Source organism: Phalacrocorax aristotelis, chromosome 5 (assembly GCF_949628215.1).
Source record: "Phalacrocorax aristotelis chromosome 5, bGulAri2.1, whole genome shotgun sequence".
NCBI lineage: Eukaryota > Metazoa > Chordata > Aves > Suliformes > Phalacrocoracidae > Phalacrocorax > Phalacrocorax aristotelis.
The window spans coordinates 3,019,690-3,046,751 of record NC_134280.1 but is presented as its reverse complement, the minus strand read 5'-3'; the positions used below and the strand labels follow the sequence as shown (position 1 = coordinate 3,046,751).

The following is a 27,062-nucleotide window of genomic DNA, read 5'->3' as shown; positions in this document are numbered from 1 at the left end:
GTGTAAAGCCCAGCTTAGCAGGAGCTGCTGAGCACTGCAGTTCTCTGCTCTGCACACGGTGTCAGGCGGGCAGTGCGGAGCCTTCCTCAGCCCCTTGCTGCCCGATCTGGGGGGCTTTAGCATAACTCTCTGCCAGCTCCCGCGGCAAACCACCCGTGGGAAAACCAGCGAGAGCTACAGGGCAGATGGGAGGGGCCCTTTGGGATCATGCTTCATTCACACAGGGGAAAATTCTGTTATTTCATCCGCAAAACATTCCACATAATTAGTTATTGTGCCTAAAACCAAATAAAAGTATCATCACCTGATACCCTGCCGCTGTGTGATGGTCATTGCTGTTTTGCAGCGTCATATTCCATGAAGTAGAAGAAAACAAAAATTGATGGCTGATTCCTCTGCTGTGGGTGGGGTGGAGTCTGAGCAGGGTTGTGGTTTTTTTTAATACTTTCTGCTATAAGTACTGTTTGGAATGTTCCATCCCTAGAATGTTTTGATATATTTTACTTTTTATTTCTGTATCCCAGTAAAGTCAGTAGAGTTTGTACTAATGAAACAAAGTCGTGTTCTTAAGTCCTTCCTGTACAGAGATCTCTGTAAGCTGGTATGCAGTTGGCACTCAGTGGTTAAGACAGACCTACAAAAATCCTTGGGGCAGTAGATAAATGACTACCTGAAAAAAAAAATATAAAAAAATGAAAAATCCACCCAGTGCTGCATGGCATTTTTCACTGGGTGTGGTAGATTGTGCTTCTGACAAAAGCCAAGCATTCCTACCTCAAAATGCACAGCAGTTCTGCTTACAGAGGGTTTGTTCATGACGTATCTGTAAATACCTTTTATAGAAAGCTCATGCCGGCTTGGTGTAGGATGTGAAGTGAGATGGGGCTTCTGTCTTGATGTAAAATGTGTCAGTGGATGTGCAGCGTGCCAGTTTCCTAGCAGAAGGCTTAATCTGGGAACCTAATGCTTGCTTTGTCTCCCAGCATCTTTGGTGTGTTTTCCAGCTCTGCTCAACTCTTTTCCGTTGGAGACTGAGCATGTTTTGTATGAAAGCTTTTGTGAAGGACTGGTGTGAGATAAAAGTAGCTGGCATAGCTAAGCAGGACATTTATGTGGGATTGAGGGTATCTGAAGACACTAAGAGCTGAGAAATACCTTGGTGGGAGCTGTTTCTTTCAAGAGTGTTGTTAATCCTCCTGCACCCTGGCATAAGCTGTGAATGTCTCTCATCTGCTGTGTTTTCCCGTTTTGTGGATGAGATGAACCATGATGTGCTGTGCTCGTTCCCCCCTGGCTTTGGGCTGTGTTGCTTTCAGGTCAGGCTATTTCCAGAGCAGCAGCAGCAGCAGCACAAGACTGACAGATCTGGCACTTGCTTTTTTTTGGGTGATTTCTCTCAGTAGCTTAAGCCAGTAGGTATCTTGGGAAGAAGCGGAAGCCTGTAAATCATAGCATGTTGCTGTTCATTTGGGAAAGAACAAATACGAGATGATTCCATTTGGTCCGGGTGGCTTTTCTGTACCTTGCAAAATAAATTATTTCATTTACTGAAGAACTGCTGTGGTAGCTGTTCAGGGAGCTGCTCGTGTGCTTGATTTTTAAAGAGGGTAGTTGTCTTCCTAAGGCATACTGTTGCACTTCTCACTTACTTTCAGAAGCTTGTATAGAAGGCTAAAATCACGGGACAGACGAGATGACTGGCAGAGTAGACTTTTGGTTCTGGTTTAACAGTGTGTTGGCTAAAGAACAAAACTGTTCCAGATCTAATTATCAAGAAATACAATGCATTTATTTCTTGACGCAGTGATACTTCCCTAAAGCACTGAAGCAAGTGTAATGGACAACATGACTTACTCTCCCGTAAAATAAGTCAGTGGAAAAAGTCTGGCTTGATAAGGGCTTGCAAAAAAGTCTCTGAGCTTCTCCAGACCCCAGACGTTCTCCTTCTCTAGCACCAGCCTGTATATCTGTCCAACCCCATAACCTGGGCTGGGTCATTACGGGATGGGGAGACAGCTTTCCGAAGGGAATGCTGTGGGCTTGCATGGCGATTTGGCACACGTAGAGCTTTGAAACTTCACACAGGGGCAGAGCGTGGTGTTGTTTAGAGGGCGGTGAGTTGGGTCTATGAGTAACACCCTCGGGTCTGCCCGAGCCCCATGGGTAGCAATGCTCTGTGGGGGTTCCCCTAGGCTGCGCCTCAGGTGTCGGCATGAGCCGTGGGTGATTGGGCTCCCGGGACTCTGCTGGCACCAAACCAGTTTTCTAAGATGTTCGTGAGACAGAGATCCTTTCCTCCCAGTTAAGGTTTGAAGCAAAATCCGGGGCTTGCTAAACACTGCTCATCACATTCTTGCTTGATTTAAACATAGTGACTTTGGCGGGGACAGTGTCGTTTGGAGATTTCTGTTTGTTTCTTTTCTGAATCCTCTGCTCTTTCTGTTCTGGAAGGGATATTTTTTCAAGCTTGTCTGGGAAGTGCTGAACTGCGGGAAAATTATTCAACATGGATCAGTTGGTACTTCTTGGATGAAGTTGTATATGCTTTTCTGTTTTCTAAAAATGTAGTGAGAAATGAGGTGTGAAAATAGCTTCTATTTATTGATGGTGGTGCTAGAAAGATGATTTACTCAAAATACAAAGCTTATTATTTTTTTCACCGGAGCAGTTTCCCTTTTGTGTTTCCTTAGGGCATTGAAGGCTTTAAAAAATCTTTTTCTAATCCTACCTGGACATCTTTCTCTAAAAAGATCTTCATCTTGCACACCTATCCTGTCAAAAACACAGGTTCATCCTTAAAGCTTTGAAACTTAAAATACAGATGATATATTTCAACAAGATAGATTGTCAAACAACTAGAAAATGTAGTCTCCTGCCACTGTGAACGTTGTCTGTTTTCCTCTGGTAGCTCCTGCAGCATGCCTTTGGTTTAGCCCAGAAGGTTTAGACCATTCAGCATCTGTACTCGCATACCTCGTTCCAGTCTTTGTTTCCTTCCCCTGAGATGCCGTAGTTCGTCACTGGTGTTCGGATTCATTTTTGCAAATGGCTGTTCAGTCTGGTACAGTCAGATTTATCGGTATTTGGGGAAGTCTGGGAGTACTTTTTTTTGCCCGCATCATTGGAGATGATTTCTCCTGAAGCTTCCTGCCCTAAACCAAGGCATAACATGCAGGGAGCAAGCTGTTAGGGTGTGATGTGTACTTACATCTCCACATATTGTTACAGTCTTTCAAACTGCCAGAAGAATAAAAGCTGTTACAAAAGATAAAATGAAGGATGAGATGCCACTTATAAGTCTTTAATATTAATATGCTTTTCTCTGTAGTAGCTTTTTGAGGATTGGGGTGGGGGACAGATGCTCTGTAAAAACAGATACTTAGGAGGAGAGATTATTTCATTTAGTTTTTCTTGACAGTTTTTAACTGGACTACTGACACCCTTGGTATTACCTTCGTGCTCTTCCTGTTATCATTAAAATGACTCACCTTAGGATTTGTTTTCTTCCAAATGTACCGGTTCCGAAATGCCAATCGTGTCTCCAGGCACTAACGTACATTTCTAACTCTGTAATCAGCGCATCAGAGCAAGTTGCAGAGGTGCAACACCTGCAGATCTCACAACTGTGCTTTCTTAAAGGTGGGATTCTCCTTCCACTGAGGACAATGTTAAATGAAAATTAAATGTCTTGTCTTATCAGTATTTGTCTGTTCTTTTGTTTGAAGACTTCAGTGTGCATAAATTGAGCCGTGTTGTTCATCGGTAATACCATACGTGTGGGGAAAAGGGGAGTTGTGGACACACGTTGAAAAGGTCGCAGTGGCATGGAAGGAACGAACGAATGGGGTGATCTGTTCTCTGCTTGGAAAAGAAACACATGTAATCCAGTTTCCACCTGTTAGCCTCCATGGCTTGGGATGGTCTGGTTGCTGGTGCATTTCTTGTTAAATTCTGGCTGGTTTAGTTGAACACAAGAGCACGTTTGGAATTTGGGATGAATGTTTTTATCAGAAGATCTCCTCCACACAAAGGGATTTATTTGTGGTTTGGGTCTGTTTTTGTTGGGTCCCTTTGAACTTGATATGTTTTGTCTTAATGTAGCCCAACAAGACCGAACACAATTACCTACCACCTACTTTCAGACCCTTTACTTTCCCTCTTCTGTTTGCTTTTGTGTTGCTGCAGCCTTTTAAAGCTCAGAGGTGCTGCCGAGGTACAACTCATTCTGAAAAGTTATTTACGAAGGTACTCAGGTGACTTAAAAAACCCCTGTATATCTGTGTGGGAATGAGCCTTGGTTCAGGGTCTGCTCTCAGTTCTCTGTACTGCTGAGAACCAGGATGCTTCAGGGTGAGGCAGCAGAGCTCTTCTTTGGCAGCGGGGAGAAATACGAAGGGGTGCTGGATCCGAGTCATTTGAGACCTCAGGCTGGGTGTGCAATACAGGGTAACCTGTGCTTCAGCTGATGCTGCGGGTGTAGAAGCAGAAAAGTGATTTAGAGTTGCTCAGTATTTGCTTGACACTTTTGACTTGGCTGCAGCGTTGTCAATGTTTGTTCTTCCAGCTCCACTGGAAGGTAGGTGTTGGATTTGTCTGTGTGATGGCTTTGCGAACTGGGAAAATACCTTTATTCAATTTTACGGGATTTTGGAGTGTGAAAATATTGCATACTTAAAAAAACCACCCCAAAACCAAACCCAGCACAACAGCAAAAAACCCCATTACCTCAAAACACCTGAAGTAGGATCCTTCAGAATCTTAAAGGTGTGGAGTCACAGGCATGGCATTTCTGGTGGATTCCTGGTTTTATTCATCTGCTGGAAGGAGCCAAGATGTTTCTGTATATTTATGGCCTGTTTGGTTCTTGACTTTTTATGGGATGTCCTGGAAATGCATATGATTGTTATCGGATTCCCATTATAATATCAATAATTGGTCCCATGACAGCTTCAGAAAATGCATATTTTCAAATTATGAGATAGAATCTAATTGAAACCAAGAATGCTGGGTTTTTTCCCCATGAGAAATGAGTATTCAGAGATAAGAACTTAAATATTTAATAGCAGTCCTCTTAGATGTCTTTGCTAAAAGTGATTCATTTTTTCAGTACTTCACTCTGCTAAAAGAAATCTTACTCTACTACCTAGTTATAATGATGGATAGGAGGTGCTCTTGGTTGGTACAAGAGACTGTCTTCTGGGTCAGGGAGCAGCAGGATTCTGGAAAAACTGGGTGTTTTGAAGCTGTTTTTAAACATTCCCGTTGCATGAGGAGGATGTGACACCGAAAAACATGTTTTCTGATATGTCTAATGGCCCAAAGGCTTGCAGTAACTTCTGCTGTACTGAACAAAATATTCTTGAATTTACTTAGAAATTGTTGCTATGACACAGTCTTTTCTATTTAATTGTCCTTGTGGCAGCCTGTGAGGTAAAGATGACCTCTTATTTTGGGGGGTGAAAGTTGACTTTTAAAGTCACATTGGGAATCTACAGGGAAGTCGAGTCTCTGATACACAAGTATCCTTCTGACTGCTAAATTATTCTCTCACCTAGCAAAGGATGTGCAGGAGACCATTATCCGAATTGGGGTAACTGGGTTAGTGAATATTTTTAGCAAAGCTGTTAACAGAAGTCAGATTTTTTTGCAGTTGTAATCTCTGTTCTTGACTGTACAGTTCTCCTGAATTGCTTCAGTCTCTGTATTTAGGCCAACAGCGAGATGTGGATAATGCTGCAACTTCTCACAGACCTTTGAGATTTTATGTTGTTCACTTAGTAATAATCTGTTCCAAAAATGTACTAAGGAAAGTCATTTGGGTTGTTTGTTTGTTGTTTTTTTTTTAAATACGTTGCTCTGTAGTACGAATAGTTGAGCTGCTGTACTTGCAGACACTAGAGCCTAGTGAGGGAAGCACAGGATGCAGTTGGAGGATGTATATATCTATGTATGTATCTATATGTATGTATAGATACCTGTATGTATCTCTATGTATGGATATTGGACTAGCTCAAAACATGCAGTGATATTCCATCGAGGTGCTTGTGGCCAGTTCAGCTGGAGCAGGCACAGCAAATGTCAGTATCTTGCTTTGCTGGCTGTGTACCTGACGGAATTTGCTGATGGCTTGGTCAATGCCACATGCCCTTTTAAAACACAGTGACTTCTCTGACCCTGGGAAGCCACACTGCTCCTGGGTTTTGCTGCTGGTGCTCTTAGTAGCTGTTTCAGTCACGCAGACACACAGTTGTCTGCATCCATACAGCTAGCTCAGTCTTCTCCAGCTGCAGTTAATTCCTCTTTAACAGCCCAATGCTGATTTTTGTCACCATCTTAATCAAAGAAAATGCCACTCCTGAAGATGGACCTGTTAGTCTCAAACTGTCACCTCCATGTCATATCCATCCTATACTTCTCCCCCCTTTTATATTGCATTTTATTTGGTTTTCTCCTCCTAGAACCTCCCTGTATGCTTCTTTTTTTATTTTCCTAACACTTTCTGGGTCAACCATAAATACCCAGTGGAAAACTCTGCTGTCATTCGATAAACACATAGGCTTGACTATATTTCACTTTATGGTACCTTTTACAATTTAACTTCAAAGCAAAGTAGTTCAATGATGCAAACAAATCTCAAAGCAAAGTTAATCTTGCTGTACAGAAGCACGTGTTTCTTTATACTTGAGAAAAAAGTTTGCTTATATTGGTAATAGAGGATTTATTCTGTCTATTGCTTGCTTTATGTGCAGCCCAGATTTTCTGAGTTTTATAGAATAACCTCAGCTGTAAACTGCAAACAAAACTGTTGCCAGCATAAACAGTTTATTTTAATTGTACCATATGTGATCACTGAGCTGTGAAGCACTGTGTGAGAGTTGCCTTCCCTCTTTCTGTGCGGGTGGAAGGTAGGACGCTGCTGCTAAGAGCTGAAGGAAAATGGAAGCACCTCAGGTGGTTTCATACCGGGCGTGTTGTGTGAGCCATTGCCAGAGCTGGGAAAAAGAATGAGAAATGGGAACGCCTGGCTGTCCATGCCCAGCTCGGGAAATGCCCAACTCACCCGCAGAACTGCCTCTCTTCGGGGAAAAAAAATGCCGAGATGAGTCACTGCTATCTCCAACCAAGAAGCTTGAAGGGCTGCTTATGTGGGATGGGTACGACTCTCTGTAAGTGCGGCAAGCGCAGAACTGGCGGCCTCACTGCCTTCAGCAGCCCTCCGGGCTGTTCCTCCTGGTGGCACAAGGACAGCAGCTGCCGCAGGGGGAACCAGCTCCTGGTGCTGCCTGCAGTGCTTTTTGAAGGCTGGCTGCATGCAGAGCTAGTGGAGAGGCGTAGTGATGTGGTTGTTTTCTAGAAGCAGGCTGAACTGTTGCCCTGTTTTTTAATTTTTTTTTAAAATTCACTTTTGTCAGAATTGGTTAATAATATATCACTTCGTATGGGACTTATGTTTTTCTTAAAATTAAGTGAACTCTTTCCTTCTTAAGTTTTATGATATATACATGTGCTATTTCAGCACGGCAGTACTATATGGATGTATAATTTGAACGGAGCCGAGTACATTGCTTTACTGGCTTCATGCAACTCTTCATCTGTTCACCTTAGTAGAGCTTGCATTTGGCCTGTTTTGGATTCAGACTTTGTACTGGAACTGAACAAACCTGGATTTGACTTGCAGGTGACCTTGGGCTCGTCAGCTCTTTGGTCCCCTGTTTATACAATGGAAATACTCCTTCCTTTTCTCTTATCTGTTATTGGGTTCGGTGTTTAAATTTCAGGGTATTCTGATTGTTGATACTATGGTAGCTGCTGGTACACACTTCAGTTTCATTCTGAGAAATCTGGGGCCCACTCTTTAAAAATCAAGAAGCCTGAAAGCTGAAGCAGCTGGGTGTCTCTGTATTCTTGCTGGTGGACGTGTGAATTCAGAGCAGTTATTCTGACTTGGAGAGAGGTACCTTCTCTCTTTAGGATTTGGAGTCTGTTGCTGTGTATCTGTCCTTCTTTTCTAAAGAGCCATTGGTAACTGTAGAAATGTATTTCTACATTTCTGGGTGCAGTGGCTGAACGGCGTGAATGTGGTCCCGAGAGAGCCTTGTAGGGGCAGCGACGGCAGCGCTGTCCTGCTGGTACAGCTCTGATCCTGTGCTGGGTTTTCTTTTTTCCTTTTTTTTTCCCACAGTCATCTTAAGTGGAGCATTGCTAATAAAGATGCCTTGTTGCCCTAGATGTGTGCAGTAGGCAGTGCTCAGCCTCTCCCTGTAAGCTGCTGTGAAGGGAAAGCAGGCAGTTCCTTTGTGCTGCTGCTGCACGCTCAGTGTGTCTGGGAAAAGCTACCCCTCCTCTTGAGAGGTGTGGGGGAGAAGGGCCAGGTGGAGAGGAGACTGTGCTCGTGAGGCTAAGCTGGTGTGTGTAACAAGAACTGCTTGCTTTTTATTCTGCTTTTTATTATTATTAACAACTGCCATTTGGAGTTGTGTGGGTTTCAGAGACTTTGGGATCTAGGAATTGTAAATTGGATAAACATCAAGGACGGGGAAGACAAGAGACCTCTGTGGCTTCAGGACTAAGGGGTCTGGTTTTGCTTTTTTATTGGAAATAGTGCCAAATGATGAGAGTGGCTGGAGGTTGAAGTCAGAATGGCTTGTGACTTAACAGGAAGAGCAGCTGCTTATGCTGATGCAAATAAAAGGTGTTAATGGTTGTTTGCACCCTCCTTATTTTCTGCTAGTTGACAGTCCTGTCTTTTGCAGGTTTTGTTTCTGCTAGTGAAGAAATAGGAATACAAATCATGATTTACCTATGAGGCAGGTACTATGTTTATATGACACTCATTTTATAGGTCATGGACCTTTCTTCATCTTCCTTGCCACAGTGGGTCAAGAAACAGCAGCACAAGGGCTTTCATTCATGTGTGTAAGCATTTAACACGATCGCTTTTTGCGCCTCCTGAACGCTCTAAGGGAACGGAGTGTGGCAGGCCAGATTGTACCCTGCTTTGAAGATTTGGGAAACGCAGAAGGAATATATCAGCATTACTAAATCTGATAATAGAATTACTGTCAGATAATTCCAGCCAGCACTGCCTGTTTCTGGATAATTTAGCAGAAAGTGGGGCTCGTCTTCTGATCTCATTGCTGTGCTGTAAGAAGAGATGTGCTGTATATGTAAGGTGTAATGCATTTCTAGCTGCAGGGAGGGCACAGGAAGGGCTTACGAGCCAGAAAATCTATTTCTGCACTTAAAAAAACCCCAGAAATTATCAAAGAAGGTCCAAGCAGTGCATTTCAAAAAGCAACTCTGCAGCTTTCTGTTCTTACAAAGTTCACAGGAGGATATTTTGTTGTGTGTGCCTGGGTGCTTGTGCTTTAACCAGCTCAGTAACACCACTTTTATTCATATTATTTGTGTAACTATTTGAGCTGTATTCTGTGCAGTAGCACAGCCACAACCCCTTCACTGACTGTCCAGGAAAGCACAACTTGTCACCACAGATGTCTCAGTATAGGACAAGGTGGCGTAGACCTCCTTGCTACCAAATGCAAAGCCATTTGGAACCAGATCCACCTGAATTTTGAATGAGATTTGAACAATTCTGAATTTCTTGATGATTGACTTAATTTATCAGTGGTGGATTAGTTTATCAGAAGTGCAAACACCACATTCTCAAATAGTCTGTTTTCCTCCTGATAACTGGTGCAAAAATGGATGCAGCAGTAATTCTGGTTTGTAAGGGGTTGCAATGTTTTTGTAAGGATTATTTTATTTTGTCTCTACTTGTCCAGTTACCTAATGTGATTTTTATGAACTAGAGGTACAAATAAGAATGCCTGGACTGGAATAAGATTGCTGAGTATTCCCAAACCAAGCAGTGCAGTATCATGACCCTGCTCCCACAAATGTATGGGTTTTACAAATAGCATTTGGGTCTTCATTTAAGAGTTTCCTATTTAAGCTTTGTAGCCCCCATTGCATCAGAGACAGAATTCTTATTTTTTTAATAATATTAAAAACTATGATTTTTGTGTAGTTGGCTGGCCCTAAATGCTGTAGCTTGAGGAAGACTGGATGCTTGGTGCTAAAACTGTGAGATTTCGACATATCATGTAAAAGTGAGAGTTGTGCGCTTTTTTTTTTTAAACTTCCAGATGATGAGATGAGATACGTAAGGAAATCAGTGCAACAAGCCGAGAAGCGAAGCTTGTTGGTTGTAAGGTTATGGATGGGAGTGAGCAGGGTCCTCTTTATACAGAGGGTATGGATGGCAGGAACTGGTGCTCTTGCAGGCTAGGGCTGAAGCTCCAAGTGCGCAGGCTTGTGCTTGGCGGGTGCCGGGTGGCTTTGTTCCTCCCAGAGGGGAGCTGCCTCCTCTCTCCTCCACCCCTGCCTGTCTTAAATTGGGAGAAATGGCAGGGGGAGAGGAAACCGGGCAATTTGAGATAAGAATCAGAAGAAAAGGTAAAAGGAATCAATAGAAATGTTACCAGAGTGAAAGGAGGTCAGTGATTTTGCAATGGGAATCAAAGTCCTTATCAAACGCTGCATGTTCCTTCCTGGAAGATCTAACCTCGCTCTGTGTTCATATTAAATAAACTTTTAGATGTGCATTTCGCGTGTGAAGCACAGGCCTCACAGTAACAGGCAGCCATGGTCTGCCCCGGGTGCTGGAGCTTCCGCAGTACCAGAACGGAGAAAAGCGGCGGATGCGCAGAAGCTCATCAAAATGGCCGTAGTCGTGCATGGGCTCTCTGCTCTGTGAACGCTGTTCTCCGTCCATGTTTGAAGAGGTTTGTTGCCAGGAGCAACTTGTCTGCATTACTCGGTGACAGGGTAATTGCTCTGCCTGCCTCGACATCTGAGCTTCTGTGAAGGTTCTTCCATGCTCAGATTGTGGCTTTTACTGTAGTCACTGAGATGCAGAGCCGCATATTTCCAATATACAACATGAGTCTAGGCTACAAGCAGTCAAGCTGCTAAACAATACTAGTGCAGGTGTACATCAAATATCTCTATAGATAAAACTAGACAGAGCACTCCCCTGTGTGCTGCCCTTTCAGTTCTTCTTTTGAGTATCACTTTTCAGTGGAAAAGGTAGAGAGAAGTACAGAAGTAGTGGTGCTGTCATTCTCCTTCCTTAATTCTCTGATGTGTTTTCAGTGCATGCGTTTTTAATTCCATTGCCTGCAAGGAGGTTGGGGCAGACTAGTGGTAACGTTTCTGTTATATTGTAGGCTTTTAAGTTCCTGCCACAACACCAGGTCAGTAGACATTCAATCTGTCAGCACTACTGGCATTTAGTATTGTGGTTTGTAAATTAGGAAGCAAGTCTAAGTTGTTGTTGCTGGTCTCCCAATGAATCAGGAACACACTAAACCAGCAAGGTATCAAGGGGTGAGGGTTGTTGGTAGCTCTCTGGGAGTACAGTTGCTCCATTCGATCATGGGTGCTGCTATCTTCCTCTCTCACCTGTCTTGGACGTTACTAGTCTGGGCTTTTGAAGACTTGAGATCTTTCAGTTCTTGAGGGCAGAGGAAAATAGTCTACATATACAGGTGTTGCTGTTGGTCCTGTGGTTTGCTGTCAGTGATTATGGGATGACAGTAATTCAACCCTGTTTGGTGAAGCATGTCCCCAGTGCAGAACCGTGTTCTTACCATGGTGTGCCGCCATGCTGATGGTATTTTTGCTCCGCACAGATCGGTGTTAAGGGAGTCAGTCTGGGGAGCAGAGATATGCCCGGACCCACCGTGTAGGCTGGCTGTCGGGATCTAGGCTTGTTGCAGTTGCAATTACTAGGACAGTTTCGAGACCCTCCAGGAACTCCTCCCTCAGGATTCAGTCGCACAATAAATTAGTGGCTCTGGCTTAATCCCCGGGAGTCTGAATGAGTACACAGCCCAGCTGCAAATGCGACAGTTTATGCTTGTGAAATGCTTTCTCTGCAGAACAAATACCGTACAATGCAGGCAGTGGGGTGCAAGCGTCTCACTTGTTTCTTTTTGCCAATATATATCCAGCCTGACGGGATATTCCATGACCAATGGTGTAGTTTGTTCTCTGATCCCCTTCAATCCTTCGTTTTGCGGAGCATGCTGAAAAGAAAGCTGCTCTACGGACCAGTGATGCCCTCTCATTTCATTTTGACCTCTCCTGACCTGAGGTGGATTTCAATCTACAACTGACAGTGCTCAGTATCCCATTACTAATCTCCTGAGCCACCCAGTTGCCCCATAAATCTGTAAGTGATATGTTTAACAAAGTGGAGATTAACACAACACTGCCACAGCAGAATTAAGATGTAGTAATGTCTTGAACTGGGGCTGCTTTATGTTGTATTTCTCTTCTGTAGGTGGAGCCAAAGGTCAGCATCTTACTTGGGACTTTTACTTCACCAAAACGGCTTTGTTTTGTGTTTTGAAATATCCCCCTAGCTTTTTTGCTTTTTGTTGGAATGTTTTAACACTGACAAGAAGCAGAGGTGCTGCTCCATGCATAACTTACTCCCACAGCCCCCCACCCATGAGGTGCTCTCGCCTGACTCCTTCCATTGCTGCCGTCGGGAGCTGCCTCAGGATAGCTATTACTACATTATTTTATGGCTATGTAATTTTAATTTTTGTTAAGAGGCAATCATAGTGTTCTTTAAATAACAAAAATCTGGTAGTTTAAAACCAATTTTGAAGTATTTCATTTTTACAAAATAGACAATACCTTGTTCTCTTTTCATTCTCAACTGCTACAAAAATCACAATACCTTTCATTAGCAGAGTCTTAGGCTTCTATAATTATGGTACCTTTCTCTTTTCTTCTACAAAGAATATTTTTTTCTGTATTTTCTCTCTAAACTGTTAATTTCTTTTGTGTATAAAACCATGCAAACTATCAAATTCTCTTATCCTGTCAGGGAGTAGGGTAGGTTAGCTAAAATGCTGGAGCCTGGTAAAACCAGAGAAGTTTTGGATGATTTTGAGTCTGGCTTACCTTCAGTCCTTGTTGAGTGCTTTTTTTCTAGAAGGGTTTGGAAGGTGTCTGTTAATGGTGGAAGCTATCAGAAGCAGGTTAGACAAGGACCCCCTGTCCTGATTGTGGCTTGGAATATTATGTAGTAAATATCTTTACATGATTTCTCTTTATTTGGGAACCTCTGATGTCCAGAGGATCTTTATCTGAAATGCGAGTGACAGCATTTTAAAGTTAATTTAATTAAGCTTGTCTGTGCTTTGTTGAAGTAAAATGAGTAGCTTATGAAGGTAGCTTCGAAAAGGCCTGAAAAACTCTATTAAGTTAGTTAAATTAGCACATGAAATTAGACTGGTAGTTAGCTGTTATAGCTAATACGGTGGTGCAAGGTACCTGAAAGCTGGAGGGGTGGTGCTGGGGACAATGTTCCCATGTCCCCTAGGACTGTTAGAGTAGCCTGTGTCTAATTCCTCACCCTGATGGTTTTATACGTATGATAAAGCGGAGAGGTCTGCTGAATTTACAATCGCATATCTATTTAAAAATTAGTTTTGTGAGAAAAAATAGAAAAAACAATTTTGTAAAAGAAACAAAAGTGTGAAAAAGTTATCTTAATTTTTTAATGTGGGGTGAGAGACCCAGGAAAGGGGGAATGATGCACATCTTAAGCTAGTGCTGTACAGAGCACCAAATGAAATCCTTTTCCCCACGATCATTAACAGAGCTTCGTCTTTTCAGAGATGAAATTTGACTGCAGAAGGATAACACGGCTCTCCAAATACCCAGTTTTGTGCTGTTGCATAAGCAGTTAAGTAATCGAGGCCCAAATCTGCAAGCTGCCGCATGGTGTGCAGGGCACTGGTGGGCTGGAAGGGTGGTGCTAATCCTGATGGCATTAGGCTGCACTGTGGAAGGAGTACCAAAGGAAGCGCCGCCTGAGCGCTGCTGGTAACGCAGCATCCACGTGTGGTGCTTGGTGCTGCCGGGTGTTCAGTCGCTGACTGGGCAGTGCCCCGGCCGAGGCTGCCAGCATCTGTCTGTCTGCGAAGTGATGACCATGGCGATGAGCTGGAGGAGGCTGTGTCCCGGGGCCTTTCTGCCTCCCCATCCCATTCCCGAGCCGTGCAGCGCTGGGGAGTCCTGGAAGAGGAGAAGGAGTGAGTCGGTTGCCCTCAAGTAAGAAGAGGTCCCATTCTCCGTGGTGCCGATGGGCGCTCCCAGCTGGGCTGCAGCCTCCAGCAGCGACGGAGCTCCTGAGCCTCAGATGCACAGGGGTGCTGCTTTTCCAGCCCCTCACCTCAGCCTTCCTCCCAGCTGTGAGGAGTCTGTCTGCCTGCAGCTTATCATCTGATGGCCGGGCTGGGGGCTGGGAGACAGTCTGTACAGCTTTTTTATTTTTGTGATTAGCATTATGTTGGTAACATCCCATCTGGCAGGCTGAGAAATGCCAGCAAGGGGTTAGAGCTTTGGCGGGGTCTGTGGTGGCTGAATACACTGGGTTCATCTCATCCTCTGGGCCGTGGTGACTAGCTTGCACCAATACAAGTAATTAATAATGGAGAGCTGTGACTCCGAATATTGCTGTGTCAGAAGTATAAAAAAATGTTGCTAAAGGGTATTATTCAATAGTTGGCTTAGTATTGGGAGATCTTTATGTTTAAAATTCATTCAAGGTTTCTAAAGAGTATATTTTCCAGGTTATACATCTAGGTAGAAGAAAAGCTTTAAAATAATTTCTAAGGCTGGGTTTCCTAAATTGCATATCTATACCAAAATAGCGCTTTCCAAAAACAGGATTTGTTGCAAGGAGTTAAAGGTTCTTTCTGCTGAGAGTGAAAGCTAAAAGTGGATCTCTGGCCGTGAGCCAAATTCCGTCAGCTCCACAGAAATATTCATAAGGTAGATCAATAATTAAGCCTTCTATGCAAAAGTAATGTTGTGTTTGACTCAGATTACTCTGCAGTGCCTGTTCATACATGACTGCTTGTTTTAATTTCTTTTCCAACCGAGTTTTAGGAGCATTACCAAGATCTAAGAATTTCTTTTGGAGAACTTGGTGTGACTATGAACTGTATTCAGGTTATTCTGAATAAATTTTCTTAATTTTTTTTATCCCAAGTGTTCTGAATTCTCATCCACTAGATGAATCGTTGCTGCCCCAATGTTTTTAAAGGGCAAGCTAACATAGAAGATGAATAGGACAGCAGTAGCATTTCCCTAGCCAGTATGACAGAATAAAGGGAAAACATTTTAATAATAACTAAAGTTAACTGTTTTGCTAACATGCATTTATTTTCTTCATCTTTAATCCTCATGTTTTCAGTCTTCACTAGAGATAAATGGCTTTAGGAGAATGGAATAGATCCTGTTAATTTCTTGTGCGTTATCGGCAAAATAGAAACAACCTTGTAGTTGCAGACTCTCTATAACTTGTGGGGAAAAGAAGTCCTTCCATGTACTCAGTTATCCAGCCATGTATCCTGCTTGTGAATGGAGTAAGTTTGATACCGTGTTCAGTAAGTGTGGTGCCTACATTTTCAGAGAGTGTAAAGGTTTTAATTCCTACTCCTGTAGGCTAGAGGGAAGAAATGTGTTTTATGCCACCTTCTAAGGGAGAAACTCGGTGCTTCAACTGAAAAATTGAATTGCCGCTGGTAATAGTTTGCTTTCTGCTCTTTGAAAAACTCTGTCTTCTAGGCCTGCAATTATATATCTTTTATTTATAAAACCTCTCCTACAAGAGCACTTAGGGTAGTGAAAACCACCTGGGAAATAATTTCCCATTAATTAAGCTCCTACATATCACATGATTCTGTTACCTGTATACTCATCTGCTGTATGTACTGGCAGTGGTGTGTTGTATGGTATGTTAAACCCACTCATAGATCATTCATTCCAGCTGCATCAATAAAACTCTTTGACTTGAATAGAGAGCCAGAATAACAATGACAGAGCTTCAGCAGAGTCATGGTTTGCCAGACGATTCATCTGATAAACCCAGTGTGTGATTTGGCACTGTTTTGTTTCTGCAGGGACCAAAATTTTTCCCGAGTTATCAGCTGATGGTTGCATGACTGATGCATCCCTTTTACAGGGGTGGAGGGCCTGCCTTTTTTTTTGACCAGGTTGTGGAGAAAAGAACACTCCTGCTTTCTGAGGGGAGAGAGGACTAAGATGTACATGATCTATCAGCCCGTCTCAGCTGAATGCCCTAACTATTGGCTGTTAGGAAGAGCCAAATCCAGAAGCCTGGCAGAGGTGAGGCTGAGCCCCTTTCCAGACCTCCTCACACAGGGCTGTAGCTGGCGGCAGGGACACATGGACCTTGTGGCCTGTGGTCCTACTTCAGTTGGGGTGCTTAGACCCCCCCCCGTACACATGCATGCACACAGAGTGAACTCCCTCATCCAGAAAGAAAGTTATAAAGGGATTAAGAAGATAGGACTGTGCTGATCGGGTGTGGGGCATGGCCGGACAAGAATAGTGACTGGCAGCCTGCTTACAGGGCTGGTGGTTTTGTCCCTTCTCCCCGTTTGTTCCTCCCCAAATTACCAGCATCCCTCCCTTTCCTTGCCTTTGTCCTCCCCTCATCATCCCCTAACTCTTGTGCAATCCTGAAATGTTCTTCCCCTGCTTCCCATTGTGTGTGCTGTACCCCTAAGCAGTCTGAAATGTGATCCTGAGAGCCCTCTTGATGGCCTTCTCGCCTGGACCATGGGGCAGGTGCTCACCAGGGGCAGCCTTGGCAGGAGCCCTGTCAGGGTGCCTCTTCCTGTACTCTGCCATTTGGGTCCCCCTGCCTCTGTGCTTCTGCGCTCCTTGGGATGCATGGAGATGAGCCTTGGATGGAGTGATGGATGTTCTTCTTCTGTCTTTTAAAAGTGAATGCGTGACCTCTTCTTGGGTCTCATTCAAAATGATGCCCCCCTCAAGGATGAACTGGTGTGGTATTTTGCAGGCCAATATTGAACGAGCTTTGCCTCTGCCATCAGCAGAGCTTGTATGTTTTGCACTGGGCATATTCACAACTGCCGGTCGTCATACAGCTTGCTCATAGCTGTTGTCTGCTCAAGCAGAACAAACTTGCATCTGTCCTGGGAGAGATCTGGACGGTATCTCTAATTCTAGGGAATGGTTTCAGGCAATAATTCATCAGACTCAAATGTCTCCTTACAACGCCCAAAAGCAAAGAAACCCAGCATTTTGTATGCTGTCCTCTTCCCTTCTGCTTTAGCAATTTCTGAGTTTCATGCTGGCTGTTGGAAATTCTGTTCTAAGCCGTCTCACCATGCCCATGGTTTTTATAAGGCACTTTGGGGATGGTCCTTGGACTATGGGTTCTGCCTCTGAGCTCAGATGCCTGAAAGTCAGGTGTCGTCCTGTTTAGCATCATAACCTACAGATACTCTGGTGGAGTTGACCCTGAACGTCTGTCTGAAGATCACAGGGAGTTAATCACAAAGTTGCACTAAGGCTCCTAATTCTTAGCATGCAGCTCTAAGCACCAAGCACTTCTCATTTCCTGTCTATATGGAATTTAGGAGAGTTGAGGTTTATTTACTTATTTTTTAAACAGGAAATATATTTGATTGTCTTTAATTGAGAATGCATTAGCTTGTAGTAATAGTACTGTTCGATGCTGTTGCTTGTAAAATGATGGCTTTGCTAGCACATGCATTCATGGTTACCGTCCTTTTTGTGCATGTGAAATCCTCAGTGTTTGCTTTTTTTAATGCCAAGCCTATAAACTCAATAGGAAACTTTAAACATTCAGCTGGTGAAATAAAAATTGGCAATACATATGAATAGCATTCCTCATGCTATCGAAGAGCCAGGACAGAATCTATCTTGCTGTCAATACAACTTCAGCAGGAATTGTGTGGGTGGATCGGAGCACTTATCCTAGCCATTATGCAGCAGTGGCATAAGTTAATGGAACAGATTGTCAGGGGGACTGTAGGAAGTAATCGCATAGGAAGGAAGATGTGATTTATGTCTGAGAGATAATTCACTGCATATAATGAGAAAGTTTGAAAAATAATATATGGAGAAGGGGCACAGATAAAACTTAGCATCAACTCAGAAAATACCACTTATTTCTGGCTGCTTATTACTTTTCTTGAATAAGGTCTAATAGGGCTGAAATATTCCTGATTTTGGTATTTAAGTCAAGCTGAGTTACATTTAAAAGCAAAATAAAAACGGTTGTGTTATTTCTGAAGATGACAATAGGGGAAAAAGTACTGCTTGGGAACATGCTAAAAATACGGTGATGTTCATGCTTGCTCGCCCTCCCTCTGTTTTGGAGCAAAACCTTTGGATCTCCAAGCATGTTGCCTTTCTAGGATGGATATGGCTTTTGTTACCTTCGAGGAAAGTCTGTCAAAAATTATAAGCTTATAAAAATAACACCCTCCAAACCAAAAACAAAAGAAGAAAAAAAACCCCAAACCGTAGTTTGCTTCAGAGAAAAATCTTCTATCTTAACAGTATCTTGGCAGGTGATTTGCCACAGCTTTCCTTCAGGCTGGGCATCTTCTCCCTGTCTAAGGTGGTGTCGTGTCCTCCAGCCCCACCACCAGTGGCGGTGAAGGTTGCAGCCTGCCACCAGGAGCCTGGAGCTGGTGGTGAGGAGGACTCCAAGGAGAGTCTTAGTCTGAAGAAGACGAGGCTGAGGGGAGACCATATCTGCAACTGCCTGAAAGGAGGATGTAATGAAGTGGGGGTTGGTCTCTTCTCCCAAGTAACAAGTGACAGGATGACAGGCCTCAAGTTGCATCGGGGCGGAGGTTTAGATTGGATATTAGGAAATATTACTTCACTGCAAGAGTGGTCAAGCATTGGAAGAGGCTGCCCAGAGAGGTGGGGGAGTCACCATCCCTGGGGGCGTTCAAAACGTGTAGATGTGGCACCTGGGGACATGGTTTAGGAGACATGGTGGTGTTGGGCTGGCGGCTGGACTTGAGGATCCTAGAGGTCTTTTCCAACCTTAATGGTTCTATGGTTCTATGAGAGCTGGTGGTACAGAAGGGTCAGAAAGCTGACAAGGTGAACGGGGTGGCATGGGAGGTGCCCAATATTTCTCCAGCATTAGAGACCCAAGCAGGTACTTCTGAACAAAGAAAGAGGGAGGAGGATGAGAAGCCTAAGGAGTAGGGAGTCCTGCTGGTGATGTAGGTGGGGAGAAGAGGATTGAGCAGGACTGAGAGGGTTTAGGGCAGAGGAGAAGAAGTGGTAGAGCAAAAGAAGTATAAACTCTCAAACTGAGGGTAGCCAGAGGGCCTGTGCCCACTCATCATACTGTCCTTTGTGGAAAGGAGTGTGAGCCTTGAGTTGTCTTTGTCTAAGATCAATGTGGAGATGATGTGCAAAAAACCTCCCCCAAAACCCGTAAATGCTGCTTGGATAATGGAGCTCTCTCATTTTGTGTGGTTGGAGACAGATGCTTTGTGATCCTTCACATTCATTTATTTTGTTCAGATATCAGTGAGGGGTATTCCAGTCTTTTAGCTTCCCAGAACAAAATTCCTGAGGAAGAATTTTGACCTATGTAGCATGTTTGTGATTTGCAGCTTTACATTTGTAGCTTTTCAGTTTGGCAGAACAACAGTTGCAGCCAGTACCTCTTTCAGCTGCATTATGATGGGACAGTTATGAAGGGATTGTTTTTTGAGGCTCTCTGACGTTATAGTTGTTGAGAGCTCAGTAGAAGAGCTGGATTGATTGCACCAGAGTAATGTTTGCCTGGAGTGCTTGTGTTTGCCATGGTAGGATGAGGTACTGGCATCACTCTCTGCTATGCTCTCACATTGCTTAGCTAATAAGCCTCAGCTCGGGCATGAAGGAAATAAATGGGATAAGTGGATGGCTGAGGTTATGTCCCCATGTGTTTTTTGGCCTTTTGCATTAGGGCTTATTTTCTAGGGCTTGGAATAAGCAAAATGGGGGCAAGTAGGTACAAAGTCCATTTGAGAAATTGTTCGCAAATAGTTATAGCAGGGCTGAGCAGCCCTTCTCATCCTGGGAATGAAGAGCGTTGTCTAGCTGAGAGCCACACAACGTGCACTGTCCGTGGAAAGATGTGAAGAGACAGAGTTTTGGGTAGGTGCCGGCTGGGTGCTCCCAGCAGTCCCACTGCTCTTCTGGGGGCTGGGGCTGCATTGGCGGATGTTGGTCTGAGTCACTTCTTTGGGTTTGTGTCTTATCAAGTGGGGTGCTTTGATGGCCCAGTGTTCACCCCATGCCAGCGCAAGACCATGAATTATTTAATAAACGATTTATAAATCACTGCCTTATCCTTGAGATTTGAAATTCTGGGATGAAACATGAAGAACACACACTACAGGCAAACACCTCTCTGTCTTATTTTGCCCTGTGGCTGTTAAGTACCCGAGTTTAAGGAGCAGGCAAGTGTAAGCTTATGATCTGCTTGAAGTAAAATCAAAGTGTGACAAAAATGGCTAATTGAGCACAGCATTTGAACATCTGGCTGCGAATGGCAGAAATGGCACGTCGACTCAACAGAACAAGGCTCCCACATCGGATATCCAGCCACCTCGCAGTTAGCTTTGAAGCCCTCGTTATGCTGTTTTCAGAGTAGGTGTCACACCTTCAAAGGGAAATATTGCAGGCTTTGATGGAAGATAAGAAAGGTGTTATATGTCTGCTTAGCGTAACTTTAAATAAAGGAATTGTGTATTAAATGCAAGTGTCTTGTTGTTTTTGAGTTGTAAGGAGGTGAGCTGCTGTCTTTAAAATTGATTTGCCTTTTAAGTGTCATGCAAACATATTTTTAGGATTACTAATCTGTGTTTCTCTTGTAACCAATTATACTTACTACGAAGAGGAATCAAAATTTTCTGGAAGTGTATGTGCGGGTGGTGCTACACTGTGTATATACATATGGATAAGTGTCAGTCATGGTGTCACCTGGGAATTAGGGCAGCTTGGTGTCTGTGGTGGCAGTTCACAGCCTGGAAATGGCCCCAATCCCATTCAAATGTCATTTTGGAGCTCTTTCCACATGGCATGCTGTTATTTGTTGGTGTTAAGGATAAAAATCATGACAATTTCTGGATAAAATATAACCTTACTGCAACAAAACAGTCTGACTAGGCTGTCTTGTTTGGGTCTACCCTATGCATTTGCATGGTTAGCATAGAAATTAAACCAGGATATTTCTGCTGAAGGAACGTGTGCTGTGCTGGGCCACACCAGCCTTAGCAGAAGGCAGCGCTCAGGACCTGCAAACTTCTGGCTCTGTGCTCTGATTGCTGTTTCTCACGCCACAGCTTTCACTAGTTTGCAGTAATGAACAGCAAATCTCTTGCAAATATTTATATGGGTATTCCCCCTTAAGTCCTAGGAGAGGGAGAAAATAATCAACTTTTCAATTCAATTCATTTTCAATATCAATTGCTGGTAGTTCAGCTTATTGTTTCCTGCAACCTGCTGCTGACCCAAATGTGAACATACAAAAAACATATGCCGCATTTTACTTGCCAGCTATAGAAAAGATGGTTTTGGAGCACACGAAATGTCACATCTGTTCAGTCAACAAAATATTGTCATCTCCATTGCACTGAATGGCTTCCTTTGTACCAAGTGCTGCATTTCAGGTTGCCTGTTAAATTGGGTCTATAAACTGTTTTAAATGTTCTTTATCTTACAGAGTTTCTCTTTTGTTTGCAGCAAGGGAAGCCGTATGTCTTTGATAGAGTGTTACCTCCTAATACAACCCAGGAACAAGTTTATAATGCCTGTGCCAAGCAGATTGTTAAAGGTGGGTGTTGTCTTTGTTTATTCCTGCTGGGGGGAGGGCGAAAGATGCCTCTCTGTCTCCTTAAGCTACTTAAAGACAGGACAATAAATGTCAGTAAATCCAAGCATTTCCTTTTTTAAGGAATTGTCTATGTGAAAAACAAAGCCAAAACCTGAAACTAACAAAAAAAAAAAAACACAAAAAGAGTTGAAGGAATTGCAGTAGTTGTTCCTTACTTTCTCCTTGTGTATGACTGCTATTCCACACAAATACTTGCTTTTTGTGGTATAAAGCAAGCAACAAAAAGCATGTTCTTCATGCAGCATGAGACTGTTCAGTACAGGATGAGCAGGGAAGAGCTCTGTCCTTGAATGGAAGGACCGTTAAAGGAAAACGTAGAAGACACTGGCTTTGTAGCTGCTTTGCTGCCGGATAGCTTGTATTTAAAAATGAAATGAGAACCCAAGTGCCTGTTGGATAGCACCCTATTTGTTTAAAACAAAACCTTCATAAATGGTTGCAATGTCAAAATTTTAACTTGAGAATCAAACTTTTTGGGTGCATTTTAATTGCCTACCATACTTTCCCCACCTCCCAAATGACCCTCAGACCTCCCACTCGGTTCTGATGCCAGATAGTCTATCCATGACAGTATTAAAACTGCTACAGCATCTCGGGGTTTATGAGTAGTACCTAGTCTAGTTGTTCTCTGGCCTTGTGTGGTGCCCCTGTGCCCCCCAAGATTTGGACCTCAGTTCTTGCAGACAGTGGGAATGGTGTCAGAGTTGTGCCTGTTTAGAAATGCAAGGCTGTGTGTTGAAGGCTGTGGGATTTACGTGGTGTGAGAGATTTGGGGCTGCTCACAGGTGCAGGAGCTACCGAAGCAGTGTTGAAGGGCTCGGTAGTGTTTCAGGCTTGGAGCTGCGTCTGCTGAGGGCTTTTGTTGCCTGCCAGTGGGGAAAGGTCCCTGGAGTGGGCAGCCCTGCTGCAAACCCTGGGGTCTGTTCTGCAGGAAATTGGTTGGCTTGCTCGGACAGCCTCGAGCAAACCAGCATGTCTGTAGTCTAAATGATCGGGGGTGAGGGCCAGAAGCTGAATTATTTGATGCTGGAGAGAGGAAATGAGTCATAAGACTTAAGTTGCCTCTTCTCAGAGGGGAGCCTAATTATGGCAGTTCTGACTTCAGACGGGTAAGCCTTTAATAAAAACTGGTGGGATTGGAGTTGTAGATCTTAGAAATCATTGGTTCGGGTTGCTGACATACACTCAACTTTTGGAAGTTTGGGGAACAGTTTCAATACTACAGCGTGCACTAACAGAAGCGGCACATCACTGTTTATAGACTTTAGAGGGTATTTATATCCCCTGTGGAAGCTGTTTTCCTCTGAAAATGTTGAGAGAAATAAAATCCTGTCTTAGAGCAATATGGAAGACCTAAATCAGGGACTTAAGTCTTCTTCATTAACGAAATAGAAAGGCAAATACTTTCCAAAGTCCTATTTGAAAATAGAGTTCAAACACACTTTTGCATATGTGCTGTCTTGGAGTGTCTGGATTCCTTGAAAGGCAAGTTTGATGGGGGGGTGAGAGGGTGTAATAGAAAGGAAAAGAGGTAAGGGGGGGAAAAGAACAAAAGAGAAAGTGAGGAGAGCAATAGGGAGGGAGGGAGACAGGGGAGGGGAGTGTAAGACAGGGAGAGGGTCTGGGAGGGAGGGAGAGCACACTGGAGTGATATTCTTGAGCTCTGGACTTATATTTCCTTAGGTTTAATTTCCAGTTTAAAGCCTAATAAAGTGAAGAATGTGAAACAGACTGGGCTGTGTCTGATAGACTGCAACAATGTAATTTACTACATGGAAATATGAGCTGGGTGCATTACAACTGGGAGCACTATTTAAGTCTTTGAGACTTTTTTAGATAGCTTTTCAAGGTTACCATTTGTTATCAGATTTCATTATAGTCCCATGAAATGGCTGATGGTTTCATTGTGATTAATGTTATTACAGAAAATGCCAGGTGGCCTAACAGTCTCTAAAACAATGGTTATAATAACTAAGTTCACAATAAGAATGATCGAATTGAGGTTTTTTTCACTAAAGAAGAAATGGGAGTAGGTTTAAGTAAACAGCTCAATGACTAAGTCAAAGTATTTCACATTCCACACGTGAGAAACATGAGAAACAGGAGGAAAAGCAATCCGTGTGCTACAGTGATTTGCATTGGGGTGGGGACTGGGATGGTGTTTGTTCAAGGTGCTCCCAAGGGCAGAAGTGGAAGAGTGTGGGGAATCATAACTGGTGCGTATGACCACAGTTTGGGAACTTGTGTTTGCATTTTTTTTTAAGCAAGCTAAGAAATACCACTAAATCTGAAAGGGAACAATAGTGTGTGATTGCCACCACTTTTGCTTTGTTTCCCATTGCTCTCTAGTGCCAGGAGACAGCTTTATCTTCTCAATCTACACAGATGGGTTTCTGTATCTTGATTTTACATCTTTCCTACAATTACACTGAGGCGGGAACATATAATGGCCCAAGCTATTGCTGAGCACCAGAGCTGTCAGCGTGTTAGTGCACATGTGAACATCTGCACCTTTGTGTGTCCTGTGAGGAGGAGAAAATTACTTTAATGATTTTTTGGGTGGTGGGGTTGATCTCACTGCGTGGTTTATGGGCTTTCTATTCTGGTTACAAATGCAGGGCTCAAATGCTGAGTCGCAGAAATATGAAGTTTAGAGGTGGAAAAAAAAAGTATAGAGCTAAAAATTTGGTCATAGAAATGAGGCTGGAAGGACTTCTGTAAAGCCATTTTGTCTTCCTGCTTGCCATTAAGACTTCTGTACTTGTGGGTTGTCCATTCGAAAGGTGTCCAGTCCACAGCCACCTGTGGCCATTTGTTGCAGAGCTCTGCTGGGCACTCGGGTGTTGCTGGAAGGACTTTCTGGGTCCCTAACCTGAGCGAGTCTGTGTTGTGGCAGCACAAGGGCTGCACTTTTAGACTGTTGCTACTGGTCCTATCCAGGAAAAAGGCCATCTGGCAGCAGTGGAGTGGCTGAGTCGCGTAGCTGGCTTCTGTGCGGAGGGCAAATCAAACGGAAAATCATTGTGGAGAGGGTTGGACCAGGAACTGGGAAAAGTGCTTGGTCTTACTTTGTTTGTTACGAGTTACATAAAAATCCCAACTGATCTTTGTTCAGTCACTTTGTTCATCTCTCTCCCCCCACCTCCCCCCCCTTAAGTTTTGTGCAGGCTGTTTCTATCAGCAACCGCCTTCTCTCTTTATCCAGTTGACAGATGGTATATTAACTGTCCCAAGGTGGAAAGCCTTCTGACAAAAATAACCTCTTCTACCACAGAGACCACTGACTTTTTAAAATTGTAGGTGACGCAAAAGCCTATTTTTTAAATAGAATAAGGTATTTTTTGCTGATTGGGAAGGTAAATTACTTACCTATGCTTCCTCCAGCAGCGATGTATCTTAGTATACATTGATGCAAATTCTGAGCAATTTCCTTACATAACAGTTGATTAATCAGATTATTTCCCCCCTAGGCTGTGTGCCAGTACAGAGCTGACACTGTACCTTCCATTCACCTGGAGATAACAAGATAATATTTTGTTTTTAATTCAACCTATTTTTCCCTTAAACTTTAACCAAGTTTGGCAAAAATTGGAAATGGTAATAGTGAACCCTTAGATTGTGCTTAACTCTCCTGGGGTGGAATTTAAAAGGTATTTGCACGCTAGGTGGTATTTTAGAAACAAAAAGGAGTTGCACATGTTTGCTTGAGGATTTCTGACTTCCTCCTAGGACAACTATTTATATTTTTTGATGCCTAAACACCTTGAAATTCTGGTTCTGTGCACCTTCCAAATATGAGTTGGCTTTCATCTAAAGAGAAAACCAAACCTTCTTCCTTTTCTAACTTCTAGCTAGATTTTCTTTCCTTGCTGGCTAACAAAGATGGAACTTACTATACACAATAGATGTGGCGTGCTTACAACTGGATATAGTCTTGAAAGTTACGCATGACTGCCTCCCTGTTGTGCTTAGATGTGTGTGTGTTTATTAAAAAAAGTGTCAAGTAAGCTTTTTATTTAAAATATTTCAAATACAGTTGCATTGAGCGTTGCCTTTCCTATAGCCTCTTTTGAAATTAATTTGTATTAATCTGATGAACTTTTTAAAAGTAAATAATATTTTATATTAAAAAACAAGATATAACTCCTATCTCCTGTGAGCTGCTGCCACTGCCCTTAAGCTGCCGATCCCTGGCTGCATCTCTGTCTCTCTACCTCCTTGGCCCCGTGCTCTGTGCTTCTGCTGGTTCACCCGAGTTAGACCCCTTGCTGTGCGTCGAGTGGAGCTCCTAGCAGAATTTGGTTTAAAGTTTAATCATCAACAACCTTCAGGAAATGGCTAAGCAGCTAATTTTCTGTTGTTAAGACGTTAATGCCTTCCAAAGACATTGATGAGTATACATTGGGATTTTATTGGAAAAAAATTGCCCCCATGAAAGTTCAAACGAATGGGCTTTGACCGTGGTGCAGCCGATGGCCAGCAGCGTGGCTCGACAGCTGTTTTCTCCTGCGTTCAAACTACTGTTGTTGTAGCCTTTCCCTTCCACTCAAGTTCATTCTGTGTTGAACTGAAAATCAATGAGATGTTCCCTTCAGAAAAGAACTGGTGAATGAATGTTCTGAAATACCAATAACATGAAATTTGGCCCTATCTTGAAGCCTTTATGAAGGGGTGAAATTCTGGGTCGAAGGCATGAACTCAGGATAGCACTGCATCTACAGCTGGACATCTGGTTTTTTATCTATACAATTATTATTTATAATTCCTTATTTTAAACTTTGTTTCCTTAAAGCAAGAATAAGCAGTGTCTCTGTTCTTATGAACAGACGAGGATGCTAAATTGATACAAAATGTTAATACCAGAATAATAGTAATTATAGTCTCTAACTTTGTCATTCTCCTGGATTTCAAGATTTGAAAAATTTACCCAGCAATACTCTGTGGAGGTCTATACAGCCTCTGGCATGTCTGTCCTCTTCAGCTCCCCAAAATAGTTCCGCCACAGCTTAAACAGTTACACTCTGCATTTAAGTATAATAGATATTTTTAAATGGCTTCATTCCAATTTCATCCTTATTCAGTATTGCTGGAAATGTGGGTCTGTGTCATGATTGTCTCGGAAAAAGATCTCTTTGCCTTTCTTTTTATCCATTTCTTTTCTTTGACATCATCTTTCTGTGGTGGTTATCTCAATGTTTTTCACACTTGTTTCTTCTTCATGCTTTTTATATTTTTCTATCATACCCTGTTGAATTCTCCT

At 43.1% G+C, this 27,062-nt stretch overlaps 2 protein-coding genes across 5 annotated transcripts in view; one reads left to right on the top strand and one right to left on the bottom strand.

Moving 5' to 3' along the window:
- ORC4 (origin recognition complex subunit 4) overlaps positions 1–27,062 on the bottom strand; it is a 446,994-nt gene that overhangs the window by 261,166 nt on the left and 158,766 nt on the right. The gene's annotated exons all lie outside the window — the stretch shown is intronic.
- Positions 1–27,062, top strand: part of KIF5C (kinesin family member 5C) — an 88,600-nt gene that overhangs the window by 4,070 nt on the left and 57,468 nt on the right. For all 4 annotated transcript variants that reach the window (XM_075092758.1, XM_075092759.1, XM_075092760.1 and 1 more), the window contains exon 2: positions 21,652–21,742. In XM_075092758.1, the coding sequence (XP_074948859.1) occupies positions 21,652–21,742 (91 nt within the window). The remainder of the gene's footprint in view (positions 1–21,651; positions 21,743–27,062) is intronic.